This window comes from Excalfactoria chinensis, chromosome Z, assembly GCF_039878825.1.
Source record: "Excalfactoria chinensis isolate bCotChi1 chromosome Z, bCotChi1.hap2, whole genome shotgun sequence".
Lineage (NCBI taxonomy): Eukaryota > Metazoa > Chordata > Aves > Galliformes > Phasianidae > Excalfactoria > Excalfactoria chinensis.
This window is the reverse complement of record NC_092857.1, coordinates 49,271,620-49,299,366: the sequence shown is the minus strand read 5'-3', so window position 1 is coordinate 49,299,366 and position 27,747 is coordinate 49,271,620. Positions and strand designations below refer to the sequence as shown.

Here is a 27,747-nt window from a genome sequence, read left to right as displayed (position 1 = left end):
ATTGCTCAGGAGAGATCTCATTGCACTCTACAACTACCTAAAAGGACGTTGTGGCAAGGTGGGGGTCAGCCTCTTCTACCAGATGACAGTGATAGGTTGAGATTTAATGGCCTCAAGTTGCACCAGGGAGGTTTAGATCCACTGTCAGGAAAAATTTCTTCAAGTAAAGGATTATGTAACTCTGGAGAAGGCTGCACAGGAAACTGGTGGACTCACCATCCCAGAAAGTATTTAAAAGATGTGCAGATATGATGCTTAGGGACATAGTTTAGTGGTTGACTTTGTAGTGCCGGGTTAATAGTTGGATTTTGTGACCTTAAATGTCCTACCTAAATGATTCTCAAGGACAATCTTCAAGCTCAAGGACAAGAGAAAAATGGTAAGAATTGAGTAGGAAAATTACCTAAAGGTGAAATTACTTGGGAAAGGCAACGCTAGAAGATAAAATTCCTGTCTGCATTGTGGGCAAGTCAACTTGCTACAAAAGGAGGAAGAAGTGGATCATATCAAGGTAAATATTTCAGAAATAGGAAGAACTCCCTATGTGAGTTATATGTATATTGTATGTATATAGTTCAAATCCATGGGACAATATCAGACTGTAAGACGTAAAAGCAACATAGAGAAGTCAATCACCTTTTCCAAAATTACTGCAGTTACGTGACCATGTAAGTAAGGACAAAGCCACAGTGACTCTTTATAAGTTGCACAGACATAGATAATTAGTTTGGAATATTTGACACTGTAAGCATTTCTCCTGAATGATGCTACTCGGTTTGCTTGGCTTTATCTGCCTTTTCAAGCTGAATTTGTTCTTATAAAAATAATGTAAATCTGAGACCTTTTTTTTTTTTTTTTTTTTTTTTTTCCTCCAGAATCTGCAGCAATTTATATTGATGGGTGTCAGTGAGTTAAACATTCAGATAAAATATTACATTATGCTACTTTTATCGTATAATGTATTCTTCCCAGCTAACCTATTTTTACTGAATGTTTGAAGTCTAATAACACAGGAATCAAAGGAAAATTGTGTCACAGGTATTTTAATCCTCACACAACAACAGGCCAAAAGATTTTGTTCACAGTACTTGGCACTGTGCACTTCTGCTGTGGCCCTTCATTTTTAAATAGCAATACTGCACCTTATATATCCTAGTTACAGCTGGTCTCTCCTCCCTCTCCAGACACCTTTTACTAAAGGCAATGACCCCCATATATTTAAATCTATACATGCAAGTCATTTTACGTCAATAATTTAGAACCGAATGCTGAAACACGCAAAATAAGTTTGCTGTGAACAGTACCAGTTACGGCACTGCGGCCCATATTTGCAACGATGTACACACTGAGCAACTGTAACATAGGGGCAAAGGTGCCGGTCAGGGATTCAAAACAGCAGGAAACGGGATTCGCCGGAGTGCGTAGCTGTAAAGAAGGCATTGTTAGAGAAGTCGTGGCTTCGGAAGCAGAATGCTTTCATCAGTCTCTCAGCTTGCATTACTCGGCCATCGCAAACGCCTCGCCTGCACTCCTGTCCGCTTCCCCACCGGCTCTGACCAATCGATTTATTTCTGCCTTACTCCGGGCCCCGCACATCGCAGCCGCGCGCCCCCGGGAGCAGAGCGGGGGCCGGAGCATCCTCATCGCGGCCGCAGGGCTCCTGCACCGCAGCTCCCCGTCTGCACGCGCGTATTTGCAGACGCCGCGCGAGCAAGCACCGCACCCGCGCTCTACCTGAGCGCACCCGCACCGCGCGCGATGGGGCAGCCCGGCAGAGCGCAGCCCGCTCGGGGCGGCCCCGGCTCCACCCGAGGGAGGCCGCCGGGCCTCCAGGCCCTTCCCGTCCCTCTCTCCGGCGGCGGCTCCCGGCCCGGCCGCTGGCGGCAGCACCGCCGGGCGGCGGCGGCGGCCCCGCCGCAGCGCCGCCTCCTCGCGTCCCGCGGGGAAGGTCAGGGCGGCGGTAGCGGAAGCGTCTCCCTCCCGGCTCCGCGTCCCGGAACCAGCCCCGCCGCCCCCGGCGCCGCCACCTGCCGCCCCCGCCGGCAGCATGACAGCGGCCGCCGCCGCCCGCAGGTGACGCCCCGCGGGCCCTTTCGCCGCCGCCGCCGCCGCCTCCTATATGGGCCACCTGCTCTCCAAGGAGGCCAGCAGCCTGAGCCGGGACAGCGGCTGCCGCCGTCGCCGCCGCGGGAGGAAGGTGCCGCCGCGCAGCCGGAGCTGCTTCCTGCGCGGGCCCTGCATGCTCTGCTTCATCGTGCACGGCGCCAGCTCGCCCGCCCCGGAGCCGCCCCTGCCCGCCGGGGACCCGCTGCTGCTGCCGCCGCCGCCGCCCTACGCGGCCCTCGCCGCCGCCGAGCAGCGCGCCGCGCGCCGCCTCCTCCGCCTGCCGCCCGCCGCCTGGGAGCCGCGCGGCCGCTGCCGGCGCCTCCTCCTCTCGGGCCTGCTGCCCTCGCCGGTGCGAGGCCTCCTGGGGCCGGCCGGGCCGCCCGGCGAGGCCGTCTCCGAGATGGTGTGCAAGCGCAAGGGGGCCGGCCTGCCCGCTTGCCCCCCCTGCAAGCAGCCGCGCTGCGCCGCCGGCGCGGCGGAGCCCGAAGCCGCCGCCTGCCAGTGCCCCGCGGAGCCGCAGCCCTGCGCCCTGCCCTCGGCCGCCGATGGGGCGGGGAGCGGCGGGGCCGCGCCGCCGAGGTGTCCCGCCGGGAGCGGCGACGGCGGGGACCGGTCGGTATCGCCGCCGCCCCCTCCTTCCGAGGGCGAGAGGGAGAAGGAGGGAGTGAAGGAGCGGAGCGGCGAGGAGCCCTTGGAGCACCCCGGAGACGGCTGCCGGGAACCTTCGCCGCCGCCCGACATCAACCAACTGCCGCCCTCCATCCTTCTCAAGGTGGGTCTCCGGGCCGGGGCTGCCTTCAGGGCCGCGGGGGCCGGTAGGCCCGGGTGGGGTTGCAGCCACCCGCCTTGCCCCGGGGGTCGCGCCTCTGCCCCCTCACCTGCGGCCGCTCCTCGGACACTCGCGGACGTGCTCCTGCCCGAATTCCTGGCCCGGCCCTGCTGAGGGACGGGCGAAGCGGCCTTGGTCCCTCACCGGGTGCGGCGTGAGCACTGAAGTTGAAGCGGAGGCAGTCACGGTGCGCTGCCTCGGAAGCACTTCGACTTCAGCCTGTTGCATGACTTTGTAACGCACCTCGCACGCGTAGTGCTCTCCGGGTCGGCTGTTCGGGAGCAGGCAGGCAGTCGGTGAGCTCGGCTCGTTCTGTGCGAGTCAGAGCGGTGCAAGCAGGTTGTGCTGAGGGGCATACGGTTTCTTCCAGGCTGTGTTCTGAGTTCGTCTTGGTTTTACTAAGCTTCCAGGCATTCTGAATTCTTGTAGCACTTCTGAGGTCTGTTCTTTAACAGTTCATTGCTTTGTATATGCCGGGTCTTGCTTAGCTTCCTCTCCCTTCTGCTGCGCTTTGGTTCCTTGATTATCCTTTGCTTTCTAGGGTAACTTATAGTTCAGGCTGCTCAGTCTATCATTCTACACACTGTTCTTCAGCTGAGCCTTAGACCAAGTGAGAACCATTGCTGGAGCTGGAGTCTGCAGCGTTTTCCGGAGTTTGTTGCAAGGGTTCTTTCAGACTGGCACCAGTTGGACTTGGAGTGCTGCAGAAGTTTTCTTTGGGGTCAGATGGCTGAACTTGAAGCAGAGTGGTAACAGAGCAGTGTGACAGATGGCTCTTCCTGTCTGTGACCAGATCCGTTCTCTCTCTATAAACGCTGGTTGTGCAACCCCAGCACTGAAAGTGATTTCTGATCCCTTGTCCACAAACACTGACATTCCGCTGTTGGTCTTCCATGTAAAATTAAGTCTGTGCTTGTTTTTTGTTGTTGGCGGTGGTTTGTTTTGTTATGGAATTATGCATGCCTGTCTTAGTTATGTTGTAATGGCACGCAACATTTTTTATTTTTTAATAGATTCACTGCCCAGTTTCCCACATGGCAGATATTTAAGAAATCACAAACTGCCATATCTGTCTTAATCTCTTCTGTGATCAAAACTCTGCCTCACAGTTTTTCTATAATAAAGGATCCATTTCTTTGCCACTGTTAATTTAAGATCATAGAATCATTACAGTTGGAAGGAACCTCCAAGATCATCTAGTCCAACCACCAACCCATCACCACCATGCCTGCTAAACCACATCTCTCAGTGCCACATCCACAAGGGATGGTGACTCCCCGTGTTATCCTTGGTATTGGGCTGTTACAATTTGAGATCAGACTGGCATAAGTACACCTTAGTGACTTTTCTCATCAGTTTTGTGGCTTCTATAGTCCCTTCAGCACGTGTCCAGTTTCACATTTTAAAACATGGCAGTCCAGCATGATCAAAAACTTGTTCTTTTAATAGTGGGGCTTTGTCCTGCTGCTCTCACCTGCTGGTGGCTTAAATGTTCTTTGTGCCTTTCTGTTTTATGTTCACATGGTGCCATGTTCGTACCTGTATTCTGAGGGTTTATTAGGTGTGTTCCCATACCTTCTGCCCCAAGTCCCCTTGCCTGGCTTCAGTCTGTGGCTCAGCTCTTTCTGCTGCATTTGCTGAGAAGCTGGTCTGTAACTCCAGCAGCACCACCAACCTCCATGCCTGTTTTCACCTTGCCCCTCAGTCTTTATTGAGATTGATAGATGTTTTTTGTTTGTTTGTTTGTTTTGCATTGAGGTGCTTCCCTGTCATCCCTTTCTGTGTCTGACTTTTCACTTTGGATTTCTGAGGGATTCTTGTTTGCTGGATTTTTGCTGGTGCCCAAAGGCCTCACCATGTGCTGGGTGTATATATATATATATATATATATATATGTGTGTGTGTGTGTGTGTGTGTGTGTATATATATGTAATGGTCAGTGGAGAAACAAACCTTGAAAGAAGTATAAGTGATTCCACCCTTAGACATCTGTCACAGAAAGCATTTAGGATGTTCTCCACTGTGGAAGCAAGACTTTAAGGTAGAGTTACAGTTGTGGTCTACAGTTAAGATCCTTAGACCCCACTCCTCCACTATAGAAGTGAGTGGCAGGCAGCCCCCCATTACAGCTTGCAGTGGTTTACATACCCTTTGCAGGCAAGTACTGTGCAAGCACATCTGGTTGTGCTGTTTCACTACTCCTGACTGTGCAGATAATTTCCCCTCATTCCCATGCAAAGCCAAGCTCCTGGGGCAGGACAGGCGGAGCCTTAGGCTGTTTCTGGTCCTCTGTTAGATCTCCCTGAATCCTTGTTCTGCTCTAGGGCTGAAGTTTTCTCAAAACAGCACTGCTGGTGTTTTTGTCACATACTTGTTTGTTGCTCCTGGTGAAGTGCTGGGATGTTTGCAGCTCTGGACAGAGACCAGTGTCTGGCTTCTGGTTGAGCTCCTTCCTCCTGGTTGCAGAGCAGCCAGCCCTTCCTTCCCAGTGTTTTTAAGCATGAAACAGAGATGTCTGGAAAACTTTGTTACCTGCTACTCAGTATTGAAATCCTTGGGCCATACAACAAATGCTTTGCCTGTTCCCATGTCGCTGCAGTATTTTTGTGAAAAGCAGAAATTAATCTTCCTTCCTTACTTGCTAACTTTTCTGTTTTAACAGCTGCATAGCAAACAACTGGTGTAAAGAGGTCTGCAGGCTAAGTGAACTTTGGGAATGCTTATTCACTTATTTCAGACTTGTTGTAATTTTTTTTTTGCTGGTCCACCACATTAGTTGTGGGCATTGGAGCTGAGTAGGCCATAGTCAGCCACTTTTTAAAAACAATGTATTTTGAACCCGAGGAAAATGTCCTTGCACATTTTGAGGCAAAAACAACAACAACAAAATCTGTTCACCCACTAAAGCTGGAATGGGAAGTTTTTAGAACTATCACTTATGGATTCATTTTGCTAAACTAATGTATTGGTTCTTAAACTAATGTACAAATTCCTGTTGCTAAACGTACCAACTTATATTAGTTTCCATTTGATTATTTTGTCTAGAACTTGTTTTGAGCATTGAGAAGAATTGTAGTTGATGCAGAGGTAAACGTTCTTTCAGTCTTAATTGATTCTTGTCCTCTAGCAGTGTTTAACGAAGTACTGTTTTGTTTTCAGGAAGCTTGTCGTCACTGTATGACTACAGTAGGAAAATGAAACAGCTTTTAACTTTACTGTGCTGTTGCTGTATGATCTGCTAAACTTATGGAAGTGCAGAGGAAGGAAACTTTCTGACAGAAAAGTCTGTCATTATACTGGTGTAAGCAGAGGTAGTACATGAATGTTGTCAATAGTAATATTCTGGAGGAACATAGAGGTCTTTTCCGACCAAAAAATTCTAAGATCATAAAGTCCAGTTGTCGACCTAGCACTTCTAAATCTACCACTAAACCGTGTCCATAAGCACCACATCTACATGACTTTTAAATCTCCTGGGGATGGTGGCTCTACCACTTCTCTGGACAGCTTATTCTAAGGCTTCAGAACCTTTTCAGTGAAGAAATTGTTCCTGAACTTCCCCCTCTGTAGCTTGAGGCTATTTCCTGATACGTTCTGAGATCGGTTGCAGAACTGTAAAAATAACTAGGTATTTTGCTGTACCCGGTGTGTGAAAGGGTGGCTTTCATGTAAGCATGTAGGTTTTTATGTTACAGAATTAACTGTGTGATGGGAGAGACAGAAATCATGGAATGTAATTACTACTTTTCCTGGAGGTGCCTTGTCACTCTTGTTTATCTTGGTTCGCCTTGGACTAACGTATCCAAAAACCTTTTTCTGGATTTTGTTCAGGTGTTTCTAGGGTTGATCTGCTTCGCTGAAACTCCGAATTGAGAAGGGTAATCGAAGTTGCGCACTGTTTGAATTCAAAGTTAATCAATTGTAACTTCCTTTCTACTACCCCCCCCGCCCCCCCACCTCTGTTGTTCAGAGGTGCCTGTCCTTGATCTTTAGCAGATTTTACTATGTTTCATTGTCTCTATTTGAAATATTGCAGTGATTCGCTGACGGCTCTCTCGGGTGTCTTTTAGTGAGGACACTGAGGCTGGGGGTGGATGAGGATATGGCTTTATCATCCCTGTCAAGTAAGGATATTCTTCTTAGTCAGAACCCTTTCATTCTTTTAGTATAAAAGACATGGCATCATTGTCTCCTGTTAACTTCTTAGGGACATAAATTAAAGTTTGCATTACAACTAAACCGGTCTGTTAGCAAGTGGCTGTTAAGAGCAGTGTCTGTCACTTTTGTAACCCCCGGATGCATGCTTTTGCAGTTTCCTTTGTGCTCTGCAGGGTGATCATCAGACACCAACCTAATGTTGCAAAACTTTTCCTCAGGATCGGGTGTGTCTGAAAAGACTTTCTCTGAATAACTAAATTCAGCATAGCAGGTAGCCAGGTGCAATAGGCAAATAAGCAGCCCCTACTAATTGTAGTTTGCCATGAGAATGCTGCTTGTGTTGTGAAAAAGTCACGTCACCTTTTCTGGGTGTCACACTTGTGTAAATTCCTTCTAACTTGATTGTACTGAGACAGAAAATATTATTTTTTATTTTCCAGAGACATTTTTCTTGAGCTTATAAATCCTCTCTGTGTACTCAGGTGCTGATGAGTCACTTATGTTTCCTTTATCTAGTTTGAGAGTGTGTGTGGAGAAAATGACTAAACCTAAGAAACTAGGCAAACATTTCCTATCCTTTGTTTTTATGTTGATAGAAGATTGATTAGTTTTCTGAAACATAAATGTAAAACCACTGGAAGCCTAACTTCAGCATGCCTGTAATTAACTGCTGGGTTTAACTGTTCATAGTAAAATGTCATGTACTAAGCACGTTCCTTTAATTATCAAATATAATTCCTAAGTACCGTTTAATAAGACTTAAATTAGTTGTTTTAAAGCCTTGCACCCAGCTGATGAAACAAATGGGCAGTTTTCCAAGAATTAGTTTTCCAAGTTCATTAGGCGCTGTGATGAATAGCAGCATGAAATATTTGAATTTTGTATTTAATGTTTTCTGTCTATACTGTTCTTGCTGATACTATGAGCTTTTAGGCTTCTAAACAGTTCTGTTTGACACAATATAATGGAAACAATTGCTCAAATAAGCAGAAACCTTCACTCTTCTAGTTAAGTTAGATTGAGAGCTCTATCAAATGAGAATGATGGACAGACCTAGAGGATATATGAACTTACCTTTTTGAGTCTTGTTTGCCTTGGTGTCTGTGATCTGTACTTTGTTTTCTCAGATCATGATCCTTAAGCTGTGTTTCTTGAAGTTTTTAGCATTCTTAAAAGTGATATTAGCACTCAGCCAATTTTATGTTTTTCTATTTTTTTTTTCTTTTTTCTTTTTCTTCTTTTTTCTTTTTTTCCTGTTAGCAATGAAAAAGCTGTGTAGTAGCATTGCTCAGCAGGATTGAATGTAGTCTGACTGAGGGACAGCTAAATCTGATAGATGACTTTTGCTGTTCTTCGTATTGCATTTTTGATGTCTCATTTTAGTCATTAGTTAGTCTGAGTGTACGCTTATGTTGAAGCAAGAGATTGACATTAAAAAACCAACTATTTCTGGAAGATATGGTAAGGTCATTAATGATGAACATAAACAGATTCTTACTTGGGATGTGACCTAGAGGCCGGGGAAACCTTTTGGTACCCACTGTGAGGGCAGGAGGGCCACCATCAATACTACCTATCACTCAAATAGCTGAAGCAGAAGGCACTGATACCTGAAAGAGGGTGAGATGTGAGGGTGATATAGGAGTTGGTTTTTGTTTATTTGTTTTGTAGAAACGTGCACTCTCTAAGCCTGCCTTTTGGCCATGGAAAAAGGAATGTGAAATGAATTTAGAATATATTTTGTTAAATATACATTTTCTTTACAGTGTGATGAGAGACACTTTAGTTTTAGGTTTAGTAGGATTAGGCGGGGAGCTGAAGGGAAAAATGTGTTGGACATGTGGGAGGATGTGCTTCTGTATGCTTTTCAGGAGTTAAATGTGGCAAAAGTTGGACTCACAGCCCATCCAGAATTTGTCTGTCATAGGCAAGGGATCAATGAAAATACACACACGCACACACAAAACTCATGAAACTAGCAAGACATTTTCTGTGTGCCTGCTCCTGTCCACACTGGAATTTAGTGTGCAGCAACTTTGTCAGCACCTGCATTCCCCCTAGTGGCTGATTTTGATTTCTGCTTCTTTAATGAGCCAATTTGTGACTCCTGCAGACCCCTTACCTCTTAACTCCGTGGAATCAGACGTGATCTCAAATGCTTTCAGATGATTCATGTGCTGGAGTTAGCTGTAGGCCTATGATTGGTGAGGGCTTTTGGTAGAATGGCATTTTGAACGAAAATAACTTCAGGGCTTTTATATTTACAGTAGTCGTTGGATTAGCAGCATTCTTTTCTGTTTGATATGTTCTTGTTTTAAGAACTGCCTTCTCTTGTTTCTCAAAGAAAGAAGACATTTCCACTACTGAGTGTGTTTATATCCCACTGTAGTAAGGACTGACTAGTTTAAAGTAACTTATAAAGCCAGAATTATCATCCCTTCTTAGTATTGGCTGTAGTCATTCAGATGCATATCTGAACATAACAGGGATCACCTTGCCTAGCTGTCTTTTGCAATTTTTGTGACTGTTAAAAGATTTGTTTTTCTGTTTTCTACTGACAGGAGGAATTCAAAATCCCTACTGCTTTATTAGCTTAGAGTTGCAGAGAATGTTCAGACTTTTTTTTAGAGGCTTAAACCACAGTCTTGCAGTAGGAGTGTCAGATGTGAAATCATCACTTTGTTGGGTGCTTTTTCACTGTTTGACTGAAGATTTCTTGGATGCTGTTCACAGACATCTTGCTCTGTGCTTGGACTCACCAATATGAAGAACTGCAGGGAGGAGACAGACATTGATTGTTTCATCCATATTTCTGTCTCCCACAGTCCACTGATGCCTTGATGGAAAACATACCTTCTTAGACAAGCATAAGCTTTCAGGAAAACAGAGTTCACAGAGCCTCATTCAGGATGTATGCAGCAGATAAGAAGCAGTGACTTTTTCAGAAATTGAAGCAAAAGGGGAAATGAAATATTGCAACCATTTACAGAAAGTAGTTATTTGACTTTTCTCTATTATTGTTGGAAGCTTTTCTGAGAACAGTCAACGATCTCCCTGTCCCCAGGAGGCCTTTAATCCATGTACATATTGAAAACTGTCAAGCTAGGTGTTGTGATTTAACCCAGCAGCAGCTCACCATACAGTTGTTTTCTCAGTTCCCTCCCACAGTGGAAGGGTGGAGAGAATGAAAAAAAGAACAAAACAAAACACTGAAGTGGAACTTGTGAGTTGAGATGAAAACTATTTATTAAGAGGAAAAAAGGAAAAGGAACAAAGGATTATGGATATCAAATTTTAGAATTATAGAATCACCAAGATTGGAAGAGACCTCAATGATCATGTTGTCCAACCATCCACCTACTTCCAATATTTCCCCACTAAACCATGTCTTGTTGTACAACATCTTGTAGTACAACATCATTTGATGCTCAGCTGAACATGAGCTGGCAGTGTGCCCAGGTGGCCAAGAAGGCCAACAGCATCCTGGCCTGTATAAGAAATATTGTGGCCAGCAGGAGCAGAGAGATGATCATCCCTCCGTACTCAGCTCTGGTGAGGTCGCATCTCGAGTACGGTGTTCAGTACAGTAGGCTCCTCACTACAAGAAAGACATTGAGGCCCTGGAACATGTCCAGAGAAGGGCAACAAAACTTGTGAGGGGTCTGGAGCACAAGTTTTATGAGGTGCAGCTCATAAGACTGTAAGAGGTGCAGCTAACTGGGACTGTTTAGTCTGGAGAAGAGGAGGCTCAGGGAAGACCTCATTGCACTCTACAACTTCCTGAAGGGAGGTTGTGATGAGGAGGGGCCTGGCCTCTCTCCCAGGCAACAAACAGGACCTGAGGAAATGGCCAAAAGTTGTATCAGATGAGGTTTAGACTGGACATTAGAAGGAACTTTTTCTCTCAGAGAGTCGTCAGGCACTGGAATGGCTGCCCAGGGAGGTGGTGGAGTTGCCGTCCCTGCAGTGTTCAAGAGGCGTCTGGATAGGGAGCTGGGAAATATGATTTAGTGGTTTTCTGTAGGTATGGTAAAGGGAGGATGGATGGACTAGATGATCTTGTAGGTCCTTTCCAACCTTGTGATTCTATGATTCAATCTAATCATTTCTTGAATGCCTCCAGGGACAGTGACTCAAGCACCTCCCTGGGCAGCCTGTTCCAGAACCTAACCACTCTTCTGGAAAAGAAATTTTTCCCAATATCCTAGCTGAACCTCTCCTGATGCAACTGGAAGCTGATCCCCACCTTGCCACATCCTCCATTCAGATGGTTGTAGAGAGCTATAAGGTCTCCCTGAGCCTTCTTTTCTTCAGACTAAACAATCCCAGCTACCTCAGCCACTCCTCATAGCACAGGCAATCCTGTTCCTTCATCAGTTGGCCTTCTCTGGACTTGCTCCAGGGCCTTGATGTCCTTCTTGTTGTGAGGGTCCTAAATTATAATCACTGCATATGTGTATATACATATTTATGTATGTATGCATATACACACAAAGAAGGTGATGCGCAGAACAATTGCTCACCACCTGCTGATTGATGCATGGCCTGTCCCCAAGCAGTGATTGCGCCCTGGCCAACTCCCTTCAGTTTTCAAGTTTGTTTTGTATGTCGTCATGTGGTATGGAGTGTTCCTTTGGCTAGTTTGGGTCAGCTGCCCCGGTTCTGTCCAGCACTGCTCAACAACAACTGAAAAAAAAAACAAACCCACCAGTGTGTTATCAACATTGCTTTTCTCTTAAAGCCATTTACACAGGCGCTGTGAAGAAAGGATCAACTGTCCTAGATTCAGCTAAGCTGTCTTCTTGAATGGAGAGGCAATAATTTGCTGTTATTGCTGACAGCTGACTGTCTAATCTGTTTCAGTGACCAATCATGGAAATAAGTTATATTACAATGATTTATTTTTCTTACTTTAGAACTCTTAACAATTTTTGAGACAAATTGTCCAGCCTACCACAGAGGTGATGGAAACATTCTCTTAATTGTTGTCCCTTTTGATGTTCCTTTTCTTGTCTTAAATATTTCTTTGGATGTTTTCGTGTTCTCTAGAACTCAGTGCTTCCCTATAAACTTCAGAATTTTCAGATTTTCTTGAAGACTTCTACTAAGGCTTCAGCTTAGTAACAGATGTCCTCATCAGTTGGCTGGGAGTACTGTTATATGTTTTGCAGACTGCATGTATGTATCCTGATATTATGATTGCCTGTTTTCATTGTAGGGTGACTTGTGGATTAGAGTCCACTTGTGGTTACAGAGTGTATTCACATTTTATACTTAATAGACCTTTTTTTTTCTGAGGTAGGACTGAATATAATAAATAGAAGGCCATCCTTTGAGCCTGCTGTAAAGTTGCAGTTTACCCATATCTCCTTCCCTCGGGACTGATATTTCAGTGTCCTTAAGAGTTTTTTTTCTATACTGAATTGAAAAGGTCTTCCTATCTGAATCAGAGCAGAGATGGAAAAAACTTTTCCTGTGGTTAGTAAATAATGTGTACAGACTATAATCCATGTAATATTTGTATTTGTAATTCTTTAAGTATGCCATCTCAAAAGCACGTTTGTAATTTGGTCTAAGAAATGAGTGCGTATGAGGGATGTTTTTTGTTGTTGGTTTTACTAATATGACTTATTCATATTCTCAGCTGTTGTGGTGTGTAGATTTTTGTTATTATCCTTTTCTAATCAAGCTGGGAGCAACTTACTGGTGTCAGGCACTGCATGCACTAGCGTGCAACTTTCCTATCTTTTATGAGGTATGTTAATAATAAAATAATTATGTCTTAAATATGATTACGTTTGACAAATTGTGTTTTCCCTTTCTTTACAGATATTTTCCAATTTGTCCCTGAATGAGCGCTGCCTTTCAGCATCGTTAGTTTGTAAATATTGGCGTGATCTCTGTTTAGATTTTCAGTTTTGGAAGCAGCTGGATCTGAGTAGTCGCCAACAGGTATGGAAACATCATTGTAGGAAAAAAAAGGTTTTTATCTTTAAAGAAGTTTAGCTCTTAAAACCCGAACTCCTAATCAAAGGTTAAAAAGAAGAAAAGAAATCCATTACATGCTGTCTGCGTTTTCAGTGGTTTTCATACTAGAGGCTGAAAAAGTTCTAACCCATAGATTAACTCTTCTGAAAGTTCACTTCCTTTGACAAATACCAGTTATTAAACAGCATGAGATGGGTATTGTTTGAAATAGTTGTGGGCTACCTATCTTCATTCTAAATAAGGTAATGGTAATTTCCTCAAATACTGTATATTTCTGTTGAAAAATGTAATGATGCTTTAGTTTGAACAGTGATTTTTCAACTAGCATGTTTTCCTATGAAAGCCTTCATTTCTCTATGACTGATACTATTCCTACCAGTAAAACAACAGATCTTGTTTTTATTTTTGAGGTCTTTAGCATATCCTAGAGTTAATATTTCTGGGATTTTTACAGAGCTTAGACTTTTCTTTGGAAAAGCTGCTTAAGGATGCCTGTTTTATTTGTCAGCCCTTTCTAGGCTTCTTGTTACTTTATTGCACACAGAGATCTGTAGAACTATGTCTTGAGAGTTTTGTGTCTTGAGAGTTCTGTGTAGCTAGTGGATGCAGTGGAAGGAGGATGGTAGGATCCCTTTTCAAGAAGCTGTTTATCTATTCTGAACACAAAGACTGTATGTGGGATATTACTTTCAGGTCATCCATTCATAGGAAACCATACAAGTGGTCTTGTTTCTAGAGTTATTAGTGAACTAATGTATTTCTAAAGCACTACAGAATATCAGATTTTCTGTTTTTTTGCCAGATGACTTCCAAGCTTATTTAGACAAGAGACATAATGTGTCAAATCACTACCCTCTTCATTGTCCTGAGAAGTAGTTTTGCTTCTATATGTTAAGTTTTTAAATATTTTTGCCTCTTATGTGCTAGGATCTCACTGAACTTTATCATTTATGGCTTTGCCCTAAGAAACTTGTCCTCTCAGTTCTTCATTGAGTTCCTAAAGCAGTGTAAACAAAAATTATTTTCCCTCTCATTCTGTGGGAAGGGTTTGGTGGCTTTTTTTGTGGAATGATGGAAAAGAACAGTGTTGTATGAGGTATTTCTTTTTTTTTTTTCATTTTCTCAATTTATCTTCTATGATATTGGACTTACTAGTAAACTAGTAACCGAAAACAGTTTGAGTGCAGCAAAGGAAGTGTTTATTTCCTAGCCACAAAAGAGAGAAAAACAGGGAAGATTTGTGCTTTTTCCTGTTACCCTGTCCAGGCTTAATGATCCAAGCCTTGTTTGCACTAAATGGATAAGTGCTCTTGTATGGTTTTGTTAGTTTTATTTATTTATTTATTTAAATTCAACTCTTTTTAAGCAAGGTAAAGTAATGCATTTGGTCTTACCTGCTTTGACTTTGTTTTTGTTTTGTATTAACGTGCTTCAGAATGAAATCTATGCTACCTTTCTTGCCTTCTTTGTAGTACTGGCATCTTTTAATATGGTTGGCGTGTTAGCTAACAATATGTGCAGGTACAAAGCAGATTCTTTTCTTATTCAGAGCTCTGGGAATATAATGCATGTTTCTTTGATTTAATGGTCTTTCCTCTGTTAACATTTAAATATACAAATACTCACTTCAAAGCTGAGCAAGTAATAGGAGGAAACTTCTGTTTTTGATTTTTTTTTTTTTTTTTTTTTTTAACTGTTGTATCCTTTACTTTTCTTCCCTTTTGTTCATTGGCACCTTAGGTTACTGTTTTATGTTGTTGAGATGCTCACTGTTACCTGCATCACTGTTTTATTTGCTGGTTGACAAGCAGTTTTGGATGATTACCATAGCTGAAGTGAAAACTTGTTGCATTTCAGAGACATGTAAACCATATACTCACCTGTAAACACTACCTTAACTAAATAGAGTGCTACTGGAGAAAAGCAAGCAAATCCTTTGCTTTTACAGGAAGAAATTTGCTTTCTCTAGAACTGCTAATCTTATTTTCTCCAAGCATTGGAGCAGAATTCTTTAAAATTAACTGTAAAACTGGTCACAGCAGTAATGTTTCTGGAGACACAACTTTTTATTATTGCAATAGCTTATGTAAACAGAGTAGCTTCTGTTTTAATGAAATTGAGGATACTTACAAAATAAGTTAAATTTCAGTGTTTGATTTTTGTTTGCAGGTCACTGATGAACTGTTGGAAAAGATAGCATCAAGAAGCCAGAATATTACTGAAATAAATATTTCTGACTGCCGCAATGTATCCGATACAGGAGTTTGCATATTAGCATGTAAATGTCCTGGACTGCTAAGGTATACTGCATACAGATGTAAGCAGCTCTCTGACACCTCTATCATGGCAGTTGCCTCTCAGTGTCCGCTTCTTCAGAAAGTACACGTAGGCAATCAAGACAGACTCACTGATGAAGGTTTAAAGCAGGTAACCATCTGTTCTATCTTTTTTTTTCTTTTTTCTTTTTGTAATCTCAGTCTTCAGGCTTTTTGACAAGTACAAAAATGAACATGGAAGATAGTTTTTGAGGATATAAATAAATTGGATGACCTCTTTTACTTTAAGTATCTGTATACGGTCATATATTTTTTTAAGTACCATGCTTACTATCCAGTTTGTCCTGCTGTAGTTTACCTCAGGTTAGTGGGATTTTACTGGATCTTTACATCACAAAAGCAGGCAGTTGAGATCTTTATTAAGGATGAAGGAAGTTTTCATCCATTTTCTCTCTTCTGTTGAGAAGAGTACTGAGCGTAAGTTGTCAAGTATTTGTGTTTAATTAAATATCTTGTCAGTTGTCTAGTGAGCAGGTATTTTTAGTTGCTTTGATATGTCCTATAATTTATTTCATTCTTAAATGCTACTCTTATCTTCTTTTAGTTTATTGTAGAAGTCTGTAGAAGTCTCATTGTGCCATGTGTATATTTATAATCTTTCTTGTTTTCACATAGTAATAATACAACCTGCAAATAAAGGTGATGTTTTTCCTTTATTTTTAAATACTTGCTCTGGTTTCATTAATTGCAGCTGGGTTCAAAATGCAAAGAACTGAAAGACATTCATTTTGGTCAGTGTTACAAGATCTCAGATGAAGGAATGATTATTATAGCTAAAGGCTGCCTGAAGTTGCAAAGAATATACATGCAAGAAAACAAATTAGTAAGTATACGTCAAGTTTTTTTCCTCACGGCATTGTCATTGTCAAAGTTTTCCCTTTCTGTTAATTTAAAACTTCAGCCTGATTAAGCATTTCACTGTCCAAGAACATCTACATTCTTTTGGATAAGAAAATGTAGATTCTGGAGATGTAGTGCAGAAGGTAACTCTGAGTACATGTTAAACTAATGCTATTTCAGACACACAATAACTTGCTTTTTGACACGACATTCCAGGAATGAAGTGTTGGGTAGATATTTGCGTGGGAGAATGTTTAGTACATATCAAGTGTTTCTTCTGTTTATTATCAATGTATGTTTCTACAGCGCAATGCGAATTTATATGAACTTAAAGATTTCAGTAGGTTGAGGTTGTTGACTACAAATAAAACACACATTATCTTCTCTTGAAATCTGTCACTTTCTCGTCAGGATGCAGTAAAGTAGTATGCCTGTGCTAGTAGAATGAAGTAGTGTTGAGGAGCAGAGCAAGTATCCTGTCCTAATCACAATGAGTGAGCTCTGAAGGCACAGTTTCTAAAGCTCAAGGCCAGTTTCCACTAAATGGTATACTAGAGCATTGGCTTTATTTGTTTACTTACCTATTTAACTATTTTTTTTAAGTATGTAAATAGATAAGTTTTCTTGCATCTGAATTCTTTACTTTCAGCTTAGGCCAGTGTTGTAACCTTTGGTTTGAATACTGGTGAAGTGGGACAAATACATTTTGCTTGTAAGGAAACATAGTTTGTACCATGAGTCACTTGATGTGTGGTTTCAAATTGTCAAACATGCCTAAGATGTCACCAGACATTTGAGAAGAGTTTCTCTTTTTAAAATAACATGTTTTTGTTTTGTTTTGTTCACCAAACTGTGGGGACTTGAGAAATAGGTGATAATAGCCAAAACAGAGACCTCAGAATTGTTGAAAGGGAAAATAACGGTGTTCCCAGCCCTTTTTTCACCCCAGTTACAAAAGAAACTCTTTCAGTACTGTCAAAGTAGGTCCTTGTAAATCTATCGTCTATTCTCAAATGAATAGAGTATTATTATTATTATTCCAGCATTTTTGAAGGTTTGTCAAATAATTCATCAGAACTCAGGTTTTGCACAGTTTTTCATGAATGTAGTTATTAATTTTAAATTTTATTTAAACTGCTGCCCGGTATGTTTTGGCAGAATTCAATTTAGCTTTGTGTAGAGTCGAAATCCAGCTCTTTACCAGTCTAGAGCTGTAAAACATAAAATAAACTGCATTATGAAATCTGGGAGATTGAATCTTTAGAATAAAGTATTCATGGATGATTCCACTAGATGACAAAACCACTAAAACTGCCAATCTTTTCACTTCCTTGGGGTAGGATGTTTTCAAATCTTTCTGTTGTGGAACTTTAATCTTACATGATGAAACAAGACAAATTGTATTAGCTCTGTAAACTGACGATTTTTTACTTTTCTACGTTCCATAATAAAAGAAAAAAAAAATTAAAAAAATTGTTTAATAGCATATAGTTAGCTTTAAAGAGAATAATGCTTGGTTGTAAATGCTAATCCACTCCTTGCGTTGTTAATTTCTGCGTGTTATTTTTGTTCTTGACTGCCTTCTAAAATAAAACTACTGCTGTGATCCATCTTATTTTCTACTCTTATGTGAAGAAGAGGGTTTTGGGAAGAGTGGGTGTGTTCATTTCTGAACTAAAGAATAATTTTTTTGAAAACCTAATATTCCGTGGCAAGAAAGTGTTCTTGACATACAGCCTTGGTTTGTTTGCATGAAGATTGTCAGATGTTTTTTCTCCTTTTTAAATCTCTCCTGTTGCTGCTGTATATTGTGTCTGTGTATTACGTTTTTTATTTTCTTCTTTTTCCCTTTTTTTCAGAGGTGCTTAAAGTCATGTGAATCTTACGGGCAATTTTTACTAATTTTGAACTAGAGTGCATTATAGATGGTACATGATGGCTGCGTTTTCATGTAGGCTTGTCTCAGGCTAATGGATTTTGTACTTCAAAAATACATCTATCAAGAGGCATCCAGCAGCTAAATAATGCCTTTGTGAGTGTTACTTTACAGTGAAAGGTGGATCTGTGAACACCGTTCTGTTGCTTCATCTGTTGCTAAGTAACTCCATTACCAAACTGCTGAGCAGAAACACAGAAGAATTTATGTTCTGATTGTTTAATATACTAAAATTTCACAGAAAAAACTAGACCCTTTTTTTTTCTTTGAGATACTGACTACATAATGATAATAAGCAAAAGCTACAAATAATAAACAGTTTGAAAGAATGCATGAGGAGAACGTTAAGTATCACAAAGCTTGCAGTATAAGGCATTTGCATAACTGTTTATGCTTTATACTTCTTGAGAACATTTTTACTTTTCCTGTCCTTCCAATGGAAGAGTAATTGTATGTAAAATCTTTCTGAAGCCTACTGGCCAAATGGGGAACCTAGTGAATATCTGCAAGCCTTCTGAAGTGTGTCAGTTATCTTTCCTTGTATGTTCTCAAAACAGTCTCATATAATCAACCTGTCTCACAGAAATTCAGTGTAAAAGAAAGAACAAACAATGTTAGGAACCCTGCTAGCCTCTTGAGTTTTGTTGGACTTAATGTTTTCTATTCTTCACTGGTATTGAATTCCACAAGTGTTAGTTTTGTGTTTGCCTCATGTGAATGATTGATGTGAATGAAGCTGGTGCAAGATGAATTGGTAAATTTTATTGTTAGCTTCTTGTTTCTTTCTGCCAACCTCCTTTTTCCTTTCATGGCAGAGAAAAAGTACTCAATTGTCAATGAAAAATCGGAGAACTGCTCCATTTTCACATATAATATTCAGACTGAGAAATAACAGGATGGATGGGGCCCTAAAAGTTTTTGTGATTTATTTGTGAGAGGTACATAACAAATTAGTGACTACGGAGCCTAAATGGAAGATAAGTCCCCAGAAGGAATTTTATACAGGCCATGTTTAAACTCTCAATTTTGTCATTATGAGAAGACTTCAATTTGATAGCTGTATTTTAGAGATGGCAGAATCTTTCTCTTCATAACTATGTTGATTCTTTGCAGTGATTTTTTTTTTTTTTTTTTCTTTTCTGTTTCCTTAACATAATGACTTAATAGCTAAAATTATATTAATAGTGGTTGCCTACAGCTAGCAGGTGGAAGTTACAGTGTACCTTCCTACTGCACACAGTGTCTGTTTTTTGGATTGTTTTTAGGTGAAGGAGCTTCTGAAGGATAGAGGAAGTGCAGCTGAGGATTTAGATGATATAAGAGATTGACAGCTTTCCTACTACTGTACATTCTTCCTGTGCTGTCTTATGTTTTTAAAGTTAGTTCGGGGTAGACAGGAAATGATACTTGAAGATACCACAGTTGGAATCCCGATTGCATTTCTCCCACCTCAATAACAGGATCTTTTTAAGTAAATGGCTTAAAGATAAACGATTTGTTTGACAGTTCCCATATACTTTCATTAAGACAGTTGTAGTCTACCTTAGTCAGGCTTTTAGTCACTTGTTTATCTTTTGAGTCTGTCCAGGAACACTGTCTACTCTGAGCAGAAGGCATCTTGCATTTCTGTGTGGCAGAATTGTACCTCATTGGGCACACTGGTGTTTGATAACCTTTTCATGCTCCATATATACAAACACTTCCTATAATAAATATTTTAAAGGTGATTTCTTAATGCCGTTTTTAAAGATCAATACTTTGTTAGTAATTAACATATAACTTTGTGTTAACTATAACCATTATGTTTGAATAAACCGATAATGCTTAAGATGTGTGAAAGATTTCCTTTTTTTTTTTTTTTTTAAAATAATCATTAAAACTATAATGCAAAGTCTTTGTTTTTGCCTATTTTATGCCAAATAGGTAAATACTTAGCCATCTTAAAGCACTGACTAAAGTTAACCTACTGTAAAATTCTATTGGATAAAATGAATTTTCATGGCATAATGTAATCTGCTGTATTCATCCTTAATTACTGAGAATTAATACTTTTTCCTTTTTCTGCTGTTCTTGAGCTTGGAAGTCAGCTCTCTTTCTTCTTACACATTGGCTATGAACCGTTTACTTAAGCAGCGCGTCCAAAGGCCTTTGTGCATGACAGCAGTGGAAAACATTTGGAAAGTAAAGAGCACTTAGCTTTGATTTTTGTCCTGTCAAATTGTTTGATGGGAAAAGACGTACACTGTACATCATCTGGTAATGTGAAGTACTGAAGTATACAGTGTATGGAAGTCTTTCTCTCACTGCTAAGTAAAAAAGGCTTTTTGGGGAAAACATTTCATAAAAAAAATGTGATTTTCTTGCTTTCTCACCCCCAACCTATTGCATATACTGTTTCACTTTTCACATGTAATTATTTTAAAATGTTCTACTTGGAGAAATTTCAAAGAAAAGGAATAATTTCCCCATGCTTTCATATAAATACTTTTCCCAAATATTTCTTACTAGCTCATTTGATTGTTTTAAGGTTTTGAAAAACTGTAGTTGTTCCAAACTTTTCCCTTTCTATTATTTTTTTTATATTTATTAAAAACTCATGTTCTTCATAAAAGCATAGTTAAGTTTTCTTTGTAGACACAGAACCCATACATAGGACTTTTTACTTGCTAAATAAGTGCATACATACTGAAATGAAACCAATGTAGAGACTGATCTCTCTGTTGTATGTCACAGCTGTGCACAGTGGTGCTTTATTTTTTGTCAGATATTATATTAGGGCTTTCTAAAGCGAAAATCTGTTACACGTGACAGTGTTGGCGGTGTTCATTAATAATGATACAATCATTAGTGTACTTCAGTTTGTTTGGTCTGATATACTAACAGCAACTACTGTACTGCAAAAACAATGTTCCATGCTTAAAAAACTGTCAGTAATGATACCAAAACTAAGCTCAGATATGGAAAAATATAATTTCTTGAAAAGTGAGGGATCTGTTCGGTATTAGAAATAGTCTTGGAAAGTTGGTCTTTCTAAAAGTGTCCCTTTTGTGGCAACATTCACTCTATTATATTATACATCAAAATAAAGCAATTCCATAATTTCTTTGAAAATCTAAATGATCTAGTGTTATTTTTAAAATTTTCATTTATTTTTATTTTTGTTCAGATCTGTTTTACTTTTGACCTTGTTAGCAGTTTCTCTAATACTGTTCTTAGGGTAAACCATCTGTGCCTGCTTTGGTTCTAAAAGGTTAAAAATAAAGTCAAGATAAATGTTTCTGCATAAATATGTGTTTCTCTGTAGAAAGGCATTTGAACCATTCATCCTACATCATATTTTCTCCATAAATTTTTCTTCTAATAATTTGGCAATAAATACAGTACTTCATATTTACCCTTAGGTGGCGATATTGACTTTGTATAGGACTTGAAATCCTTAATACTGTAAATTACCAACACAAAGCAGATAATTTCAGAACATTGTGCTGGTACTACAGAACCTATTTTCTTTTTGGTTGAGCTGTCAGGGTCACTGTTTAAGTAGTTCTTGAATGTCTTCAGAATTTTGGCAACTGGTTTATATTAAAGCTTATTCAAGTATATAGTATTTGACTTTTGCAGTGCATTTATGTGTATTGTTACTGAAGTACCTCAAAAGATTTCTAATGTGTAGTTCATTAAGTATTCATGAAGAGGAAGAAAACCACTGGGTAAAATTTTGGGATGTTGTAGAATATTTTATGTTACCCTAAAATAGAAGAGTGTAGGATGGACACGTGTACATCTCTGCTAGATATACTCTGTATTGAATTAATTTAAACTAGCTGCTTCTGGAGATCCCAAGCAGAACCCTAGGGAAAACCAGCTCTTGTTCCCTTTTCATCTGTTGCTAGGTAAGAGCACCTTCTGCAGTGATAATGCTGGTTTGAACTAGTGCCTCCTTCAAGGCCAGGGTCTTACGGTGATGCGTATTTAGGAATACAAAGTAGGAAACTTCCAGATAACTATTGACTATCAATAATACAAATAATACTGAATCTAATAAACTACAGTACTTTTATGCACTTCTGTATGGATTTTATTATTATTTTTGTGCTATTACTTTAATAATGAAAAAGGAAAAACGCCTTGAGTGTTTCACTGAAGTTATTTTTCAGTGACATATATTAGAGGCAATCTAGTTTTGTTTAAGTCGTTGATGTCAGGTAAAGTAGGAGCTTCTTATAGTAATAATTTTTGGGTTTGTGCATAAAGCCACATTATGCATTTAAACACAGTATGTCCTCCTCAATTATATAGAAGCTATTTTTTATCTGTTGTCCTGAAGCCATCACTTCAGAAAGGGACTTTACTTAAAAGTTGCAGGCTCAGGTGTTTTGTTTGTTTGTTTTCTTAGATATGTTTTTTTTGGTTTAGTATTCCTTAATGTTTTCATCTTTTAACGTGATTCACTCCCCTGCATATGTCTTCAGTGGTCAAACTTTGTATATAAAGGCAAGTGAAAGACCTTTTTGATTTTAAGATGAATTCAGACTGACAGCAATGAAAACTGAAGTCCTCTTTTTGTCCACTGAACAGGTACAGAGTGAGCAGCAGCAGTGCAAGCTTCACCACACTGCCCCACCAAAGCGCTGCAAACCCTGACCTAGAGAGAGAGACCTCTGTAGCAAAGGTTAAGAGGCTTGTTCAGTCTCACTCAGCCTTTACTGTGGCTGCCAACAGGAGTGCTCATTTGTGATAGCGGATAGATATCCATAGCATAAAAGAACCAGGAACTGGACTGAAACCATCAACATTTCATAAGAAAAAAACTACCAAGGATCTGTGAAATGATTTAATTTCACTTACTGCAGCCCTGGACCATGGTAATAGTGAATGGCTCCATGTCCAGTTGTCACTCCCCTGGGTTTAGTCTTTCTAGAAAAACTAGTGCAGCTTCTTTATGCTATTCTATGCAGAAACAAACTCTGTGGACAGACTGTGATTTTTGTGTAAAGGTAGTTGTAAACAGCTTTGCTTGACTGTATGTATGAACACTGTGGCTTGATGTGAGCTATATGACCCTGTTACTCTGTGCTGTTTTGTTTTTTTAATCTGTTTATTGATCCCTTAGCCAACTATTGGAAATTGTGATTTGACTTTGTATGTATGAGCGTGTGTTTGTGTGTGTAAATTTTAAAAGGAACGAAGAACCAGAGTTGTAATATATATTATTGGATTAATTATGTTTTTGGACCCTTCTGGTTAGGTTGCGTATGGTAGATTAAAAACAGTAGTTGAAAAGCATAAACAAAACAAAACAAACCGTGAACTTTTATATGAAATTAGATATCATACAACTAACAAGGCTTTCATGTATGTATGAGAAAAGTTTATTTTTTTCTGTAAGTCAACATAGTGACAAAAATTTGAAGATTTGGGTACACGTCATGGACAGAAATAATATGAAAAGGCCAAAAGCAAAACACAGTGAGATGGCAATTTTAAGTATCAGTCAATTTTTCTGCTCCCTGCATAAATATTGAGAGAGCCATTGTATATTGTAGATTAAACACATACCAAAGGCAATGGAGATACAGAAATGAGTAGTATTTGTAGGATATTTCTGTATTTATAGGGCACGGAGTGTTATTTTGGTTTGGTTTTGTTTGACTTTTTTTTCCTTGTAGCTCCCCCCCCCCCCCTTTTTTTTTCTTTTTTTTCCCAACTTGATTAAGTGCTTAACATAGGAAAAAAAATAGTATTCAGTTCAGTAGATACTTATACAATTTGTTTACTGTTGTAGTATTTTGTTTAACTTGACCTACTTATTATGTAAAAAGAGTGAATGCAAGTAAAATGAAATTAATAGAAAGTTGCAAGAGTACTTGACTTCAGAAGAGGCTTTTATTGTAGCAGTAAAGCCTCTGTAATAATGTGTAACTGCTATACTCAAAAAGATGTATACGGTGAAATTATGTTTATTTTCATGGATTCCAGCAATTAATGTATTTTACAATCTAGTCTGATTACTAAAATTGTTACTGAACTAAGCAAAATATGTAATTTTCATTTTGTAGGGTAGATGTATGTACATTTTAATGGACATAATAGATCTTTAATTAAACTGGAGTAGGCACTTTTTTTATTTGCTTGGGTGTCTTTGTTGTTATTGCTGAATAAATTATTTAAGCTTTTAACCTGATTGAAAAAAAATAAATAAAAAAAAATGGCCAGAGATTCGTAGCTGGATACAGAGCCTTTTGGATTGCTTGATTGCATTTAATTGCCGTTTTAGTCAAGTAACCAGATGTTATTACCCATGTCTTCTTCAGTCACAGAAATTCTGTGATACTACAGTAAAAAAATGTTTCCACTGAAATATGAGTTTTAATAGAAAGTGTTAACTAAATTGAGTTGTTCCTGAAATTTTCAATTTTAACCTGTAGTTTTTGGTGGTTGTGTTTTTTTTTTGTTTTTTTTTTTTTGCAAACTTTAGGTGGTTCTGGTTTTGTTTTTCAGTCTGGCTATATCCTGTGGCAGAAGAGAACACTGACAAACTCCAGATGAATGACTTGTAGTTCTTCACCTGTTAACTTTTTATCTTGATCTGTGTTGTTCTGGTAAAAATATTCAGTCATTCACCCGAGGATAAGAAATAAAACTGATAATATTTCTCCCAGTGAGTTGCAGTGCTTCTTGCTGAAAGAGATAGCAAGTTTGATGTTGTGAAGCAAGTCCTTAAAGCTGTTGGCTTCATTATTTTAGAACGCTGGTAATTTGCATCCATCAGAAATAATCACAGAATCACAGAATCACAGAATTATAGGGGTTGGAAGGGACCTCTAGAGATCATCGAGTCCAACCCCCCTGCCAAAGCAGGCTGCCTACACCACGTCGCACAGGTAGGCGTCCAGGCGTGTCTTGAATATCTCCAGAGAAGGAGACTCCACCACCTCCCTGGGCAGCCTGTTCCAGTGCTCCGTCACCCTCACCGTAAAGAAGTTCTTGCGCACATTCGTGCGGAACTTCCTATGCTGGAGTTTCAGCCCGTTGCCCCTAGTCCTGTCCCCACGCACTACTGAAAAGAGACCAGCCTCGCCACTATAGCTCCCACACCCCAGGTATTTATAAACCTGGATCAAGTCCCCTCTCAGCCTTCTTTTCTCAAGGCTAAACAGACCCAGTTCCCTAAGTCTCTCCTCGTAGGGGAGATGGTCCAGGCCCTTCACCATCTTTGTGGCCCTCCGCTGGACTCTTTCCAAGAGATCCCTGTCTTTTTTGTACTGGGGAGCCCAGAACTGGACACAGTATTCCAGATGAGGCCTCACCAGGGCAGAGAAGAGGGGGAGGATCACCTCCCTTGACCTGCTGGCTACGCTCTTTTTAATGCACCCCAGAATGCCATTGGCCTTTTTGGCTACAAGGGCACACTGCTGGCTCATGGCCAACCTGTCGTCCACCAGGACGCCCAGGTCCCTCTCAGCAGAGCTCCTTTCCAGCAGGTCTTCCCCCAACCTGTACTGGTGTATGCAATTATTTCTACCGAGATGCAAGACTCTACACTTGCTTATGTTAAACCTCATCCGGTTTCTTAGTGCCCAGCTCTCCAGCCTGTCCAGGTCTCTCTGAATGGCCGCACAGCCTTCAGGCGTGTCAGCCAATCCTCCCAGCTTCGTGTCATCAGCAAACTTGCTGAGGGTGGCCACTATCCCCTCATCAAGGTCGTTGATGAAGATGTTGAACAAGACTGGACCCAGCACAGACCCCTGGGGGACACCACTAGTGTATAATAATAATACAAATCTGCTTTTATTTGTATGGGACAAAGACAATACTATGTAAAAATAATGAACAGCAGACAAGAATTTTTGTATACATCATCTATTCCAATGAATTCTTCTGAGCTTTGTCTCCTTATGAAGCTAGAAAAATGAACACGTTGAAATTTCTGAAACTGTACGCACACACTTTCTTTCACTAGAGAACCTGTGTGTAGCTGTACATAAAATTTGATGTATGAGAGCTCAAACCTTGCATGTTGTTAGATATAATGGTGGAAGCTCTACCATTTTCTCTATTTCCTTGACACAGTAGCCAGTATCTGCAAACACAACCGTATTCATGGTATTTGATGGATATCCTCAGGTGCTCTTCCAGGTGGTTAACATTATTAGCATGTATCTAAAGGGCATGAAGGATGAACTGCTGAAGTTGTCCTAAATACTGTTTTTTTGAAGACAGGATTGAATTGTTTAACTTTTGAACTACAAGATCAGAGCACCACATATGTAAGTTTTTATGTTCACACTTAGCTCACTGCTTTTTGTTGTAGAATTATCATCTGTAAGTACAACTGTTTTTGGTGTTCCACTTGTACATAGTCCTCTCATCCTAGAAATTCCAGCCGTACTTGCTATAAAATTTTCAATTGTCTTTCAGTCATTGTTTTTTTTAATACAGAATGGTTGAGAAACTGTTATTTTGTGGATTTCAACTGAAGGTGCTGTACTACTTAACCATATCTAATTTTGAACAGCTTTGCCCCTGTGATTTTTGAGGTTCCTTAGCTCAGTATTCCTCCTCACCCCCACTGTTCTTCTGTTTTGCATTTTAACTTCTTATTTTTTTTAGTTTTCACCATATTGTCCATTAGGATGGGCATAATGCCTATTCTGCAAGGTGTGGTCTTGTGCCTGTGACTGTTGTTTAGTCTCCTTGCACCACTGTGTCCCCATGTTCTTTTCGTAGAGTCTATACCTTCTCCTGAACTATTTGGAAGTCCTTTTGTAAAATTATTATATTATTTTAAAACAGTTTTTTAATAGTTTAGGAAAGAATACATAACTGTCTGTGTTGTTAACTTACGAGTGCATGCTCAGGAGTTGGACTTGATGACTCTTGTGTGTCCCTTTCAAGTTCAGAAATTCTGTGATTCCAGACTGACAAGAGGAATGATTTGCTGAGAAAGGATTGTGCTGGTCTTCTGTCTCCAACTCTTATGATAAATATAGAGGAATGAAGTAAGCATGTTTTCTTTATGAACTGTGAATATGTAAAAGTAAAAAGAAAGATCCATGTTACAAAATTATAGCAACAATAACAAAGACAGAATGTGAATGGCAAGTGCTTATTTGCTTTTAAAATATTTTTCTGCTTAGGTATAGAGAATATTTAAACTAAAAAGGAACAAAATGATACTTCAAAAGGTAAACTAAAAAAAAGTTGTTCTGCTAATATTATGTAACTTTAACTTAAATATCATAACTGTACTAATATTTGAGGCCTAATTTATATAAGAAGCAAGAGTAAGTTTGTTTCTTTTACGTTTCAGAAAGATTAATGGAGAATGAAACAAAAATATACTAATAAGTGCTCTGAAATGAACTTACATTGCTGATTATGTCTGAAAGTAAAAGGCTACCTACCTTGTGTCACTTGATATTTGCACAGCTCCTGAGAGCTGAATTCTGTGTACAGTGGAAAAACATCTGTGAGCTCTCTTAAGATTTTTACAGTGACAGTGGTACGTACAGTGCTGCTGTTAAAGGCTTAGCTGTTACTCAGCTATTGTC

The 27,747-nt window shown here is 40.0% G+C and overlaps 1 protein-coding gene across 1 annotated transcript in view; it reads left to right on the top strand.

Annotated features, from left to right (window-relative positions):
- Positions 1 to 1,995: 1,995 nt before the first annotated feature.
- FBXL17 (F-box and leucine rich repeat protein 17) overlaps positions 1,996 to 27,747 on the top strand; it is a 293,402-nt gene continuing 267,650 nt past the window's right edge. Inside the window, exons 1-4 of the mRNA XM_072360283.1 lie at positions 1,996 to 2,878; positions 12,923 to 13,045; positions 15,251 to 15,508; positions 16,109 to 16,240. Of these exons, the coding sequence (XP_072216384.1) occupies positions 2,120 to 2,878; positions 12,923 to 13,045; positions 15,251 to 15,508; positions 16,109 to 16,240 (1,272 nt within the window). The 5' untranslated portion in view covers positions 1,996 to 2,119. The remainder of the gene's footprint in view (positions 2,879 to 12,922; positions 13,046 to 15,250; positions 15,509 to 16,108; positions 16,241 to 27,747) is intronic.